This window comes from Sardina pilchardus, chromosome 22, assembly GCF_963854185.1.
Source record: "Sardina pilchardus chromosome 22, fSarPil1.1, whole genome shotgun sequence".
NCBI classification, from domain to species: Eukaryota; Metazoa; Chordata; class Actinopteri; order Clupeiformes; family Clupeidae; genus Sardina; species Sardina pilchardus.
In genome coordinates this window covers 26,091,961-26,096,206 of record NC_085015.1, presented here as the reverse complement: position 1 = coordinate 26,096,206, position 4,246 = coordinate 26,091,961, and the positions used below count along the sequence as shown (strand labels likewise).

The 4,246-nt window shown below is 49.1% G+C and overlaps 1 protein-coding gene across 1 annotated transcript; it reads right to left on the bottom strand.

The window, feature by feature from the left end:
- Positions 1-512: 512 nt before the first annotated feature.
- Positions 513-3,336, bottom strand: nog2 (noggin 2). The gene has a single exon (XM_062526987.1). It carries the CDS (start codon positions 1,973-1,975, stop codon positions 1,319-1,321), a length of 657 nt encoding a protein of 218 aa, XP_062382971.1. The 5' UTR covers positions 1,976-3,336; the 3' UTR covers positions 513-1,318.
- Between the last annotated feature and the right edge of the window lie 910 nt (positions 3,337-4,246).

The window sequence follows — 4,246 nt, the reverse complement described above, 5'->3', positions numbered from 1 at the left end:
CATTTCGCTCAGGAGAGTTTTAAAGAAGTTTTTTCTCTTGCGGTGGGAGCCAGACGACTCGTCTTTAGCAGGCTGCACTATTTCACCGTTGACAGTGTTTGAAATGACCGAATGATATTTTACCGTTATGTTAACACACTTGCGCAGATAGGGAGCGAGTTACGTACGGACTCCTCGACCCGACTCCAGCAGCTCGTACAATGAATAACTGCTCTGTCGCGAGGCGCTCTAGGTATGTGCCCCGTGTTACACAACCCAATAAATCAGACGCTCCTAAACCCGCGCTCACACACGCGCCACGCGGGATCGCGCTCTCTGTGCATTCAGCCCGGGACGTCTCAGAGCCATAACACGCCCCCCAACACACCATACCAGCAACACACGTCACCTCCAAGACCTCAGTACCAGAGAAAAGGTGGCATATTCACACGTTTTCAGAAGACTGAGACATTTACATGCTTGAAAACATAGACTTTATTGTCTAAACGCGTAATCATGACCATTTACACGGATACGTTTTATTTATGCTTTTTAATTTTTTATTTTAGAAATATTCAAGTAAACATCATCTTCCATATTTATCCGGTATATTCTGCTAAACCATCCCTTTACAGCCGCTATAATCACAACCGTTAAAATAATAAATAAGAGTTCTGTGGAACCTTTCTACAATACTATAGGTATTCCAAAAGCTGAGTTCACGCCTTTATATATAATTTTATCCTCAACTTTTCATTTAATTATTATTATTACTGATATTAATAATATACATAGAAAAAACTCTAGGCAGCATTGCAGTGAAACAACAGTCAGCATTACTGTTCAGTTGAAAAAAGTGAACTTCTTGGAGAAGTGTATGCATTCCATCTTCGGATAAAAAAAAAAAAAAAACACCTAAAAGGTCTTCTGTGTGAAGTGCCGACTCCCCCGCCAGGGCTCAATTCAAACATGGTCCTGTTCAATAACACAAAAATAGCTGCTTTCGCTTCTCTTAAATATATACAATGTTGGTATTTCAATTAAAATGCTATATAAAAAAATAGATTCGCTATGGTGCCCACATCAGTGACAGTTTAAACAGTGCAATAAAAAACGGCTTATTTCTTTTTTATTTCCAGTCCACGTACATGCGTCCGCCGGGACACCCACACGACCACACACGACACACAGGCCCACACATTCACGTTCCCTCTCCTTTATGTGTTTCCCCACTTTCTCTATCCCCCCCTCCCAAACACACACTCACCCGCATACACACTCACGCAGACACACACACACACACACACACACACACACACACACATAGCTCGTTGCTCATTCAGCATGAGCACTTGCACTCGGAGATGATCGGGTATTGCACCGGTATCCACGTGCAGTATTTTTGCCGCAGGAACCCTTGGCAGTACCACCGGAGGAAGGTCTTGTTGATGGATTTCACCGGTTTGCAGAACATGCCCTCTGGGAACGAGCACGAGCGCTCGCTGAAGCAGTTCGCTTCTTTGATGTAGCGCGGCCAGAAACGCGCGCCCAGGTCCTTCCACGCGTACACCACCGGACAGTGCGTGTACGTCCACAACCACTGCAAGAACTTCCGGCGGGCCTTCTTGCCCACTTTGACCCGTTTGCCGTACGGCGTCTCGGACAGGTCCAGCTTTTTGATCTCGTTTGGCATCGGGCCGTGAACGCGCAGCTCGAGCTGTGGGTGTGAGAGGTTGAGCTGCGCTGGCGCGCTGATGGACATGAAGTTGGGGTCAAAGTTGCTCCCGAGCTTTTTCCGCAGTGTCCGTTCCACCAAGTCCTGTTCGCGCGGGTCGTACTCTGGGTCTGGGTCCTCATTCAGGTCTGGTACCGGGAGGTGTTCGCTTGGGGAGGGCCTGAGTCGGTAAAGCGGCAGGTAATGCTGGCAAGAGCCCAGGTGAGCAGACAGTAGTGTCAGCAGCAGCAGCGGCAGCAGCATCTGGAGGGAGCAGCCCATGTCTGGCTGTGTGTTTTTCTGTGTTAGAGTATGTGTGGGGTGAACTTGTGTGTCCCTTAGTCCAGTAGGCTTCGGGTGAAAGTGTTTTAATGTCGCCTCTCGTTAGTGCGCTACTGGGATCTTTGAACTGCGGCGCCCGGGAACGGCATAAATAGTCGAAGCCAGGAGCACGGGCAAGACGATACTTTTAATAGACCGCGTGGCGGTTTGAATGACACACCGGAGCAGGAGTGCGTTCTTTTTAGGGATCCTCCGGATGGGACCTCGCGCCAAACTCAAAATGATGCAATTCTCGGACGCGTATTCTATGTGAAGTCAAATAATTAAAAACAACATAGCAAAACTTCGGCACATTAAAAATGGCGTCACCACCCCCTCGCTCCTTTAGTTTCTCCAATAAAAAAGAGGGCGAGAAAGAGTGAGTAGAAAAAAATCACTTCGGATTTCTGGGGGTTGCCATGGTTACTCTGGAGACTCGAAGCAGCCTCGGCAGACTGTCTAGACTTTCTGACGGAGGTTTGGGGCTTGTGCTGCATGGAATGAAGGGCAACTATACAACCGAAGAAAGAGTACAGAAAAAGAGGAGAGGCCCTCGCCCACCGTTTCCGTTACCGTGAGAAAGAGCCCCACAAAGAGGATCTGAGCACGTTTGAAATGTCACCGGCCCGGGAATGAGGGCAGTCCCAGCCAATGTTATTTTTACGCTGTGCTTTTATGAACGCCTCTCTGTCACAGTGGCCAGGGTGTTCAGGCTCCACAGCGACCCGACGCCAGGGCGCGATCCATGGGTTAAAATAGTCCAACTTGCCTTAGCACCAGTGCAATATTCCACACTTGATTGGTTTTCTTGTGCTGTTTTCAGCCACCGTTGTCCACGTTTCACCAAAGCCGAGAGCGTCCCTTTTGCATTCACTGAAAGCCTGTGGTAAGAACCTACTCAATGGTGATGAATGTATTCCGTCTCAGCACAGAATGCGATAACCACTTCTACCTGGGTCCGACCGCGGAAAAGTTGTTCCACTAGCCTACAAACTTTTTTGCACAAAATATTCTCGAAGCGCAACCAGTTGCATTTCGTGATAGTTTAAGGACAGTTCAAACTGGCTGGTGGAGAGCAATTGTTTCCCGTCTTTCCCGTGTAGTGACACCGAATACTTTTCGATGTCTCCAAAGGAATCTCTGAGACCCTCACTCACGCGCTGTCAGCGGAGATTCCCGTGGGAGCGCGTGGCTTGAAACGGTAGCTCCACTCCGGTAGTCGCTGGAGGACCTCAAGTTCTCTGGCGTGCGCTTCGCTGCTTATAGGCACACCAAGTGTGTGTGTCTGCCGCGGGCTTAGCGAAGTCCCAAGTTAAATATCCACCTCCGACGGCAGCAAGTGTCAACGGGTCCTGCCCACCGCGACTGCTTTCATTCTGACTGACAGATGCCCCCCTCCCTCCCTCTCTCTCTCTCTCTCTCTCCCTCTCTCTCTCTCTCTCTCTCTCTCTCTCTCTCTCTCTCTCTCTCTCTCTCTCTCTCTCTCTCTCTCTCTCTCTCTCTCTCTCACACACACACACCCCTCCCACCACAGGCGTAGAAAAATATTGGCCACAATCATTCTGTACCCGTTGGGTCCTAAAGTAGCCGATTAGCGCCCAACACACATACTTTTTCCATATTGTGCAAATGCCACTACTTTATACAGCGCGCAGCCTCCCAATTTCACTACGACCACTTGATCCCCCACTTTCCAGCCATCTAAAGCATTTAAGAATGTCTGTCTTCTCGTGTAACAGTCTTTTTGTGAATTTGTGTGTGTGTGTGTGTGTGTGTGTGTGCATGTGTGCGCACGCGTTTGGGAATAACGTATGTGCGTGCGTGCGTGTGTGTGCTTGTGTGTGTGTGTGTGTGTGTGACAGAGAGAGGGAGAGAGGAGAGAGCCAGAGAGAGTTAATTGGTTCAATCTGAAAGTCTTTCCTTAACCGGACCACTTAAGTGTTTCCCAATTTATATGAAACCCCGCGAGATAGATGGGAAGCATTAAGTGTCGTCCCCGTCAGTTCCCCCGGCATACGTGCGCTACACCCAACCTTTTGTTCGACCGCTACTCCAATTCCCCTGAACCGGAACCGGCGCCGTGAACTCTGGGGTCAGCAAATAAGAGCGCAATTAAGCATCTAAATGAGGCGGGATGGTCGGCTGTAACCTTTCCCACCGAGAAGCGCCCGGCCAATTAAAACGCAATGCTGCGCTCAGACATTAATTTCGGTCAACGCTAACACATCCATA

Coding starts and splice junctions, on each gene's coding strand:
- nog2 (XM_062526987.1), bottom strand. CDS start 1,975: ATGGGCTGCTCCCTCCAGATGCTGCTGCCGCTGCTGCTGCTGACACTA.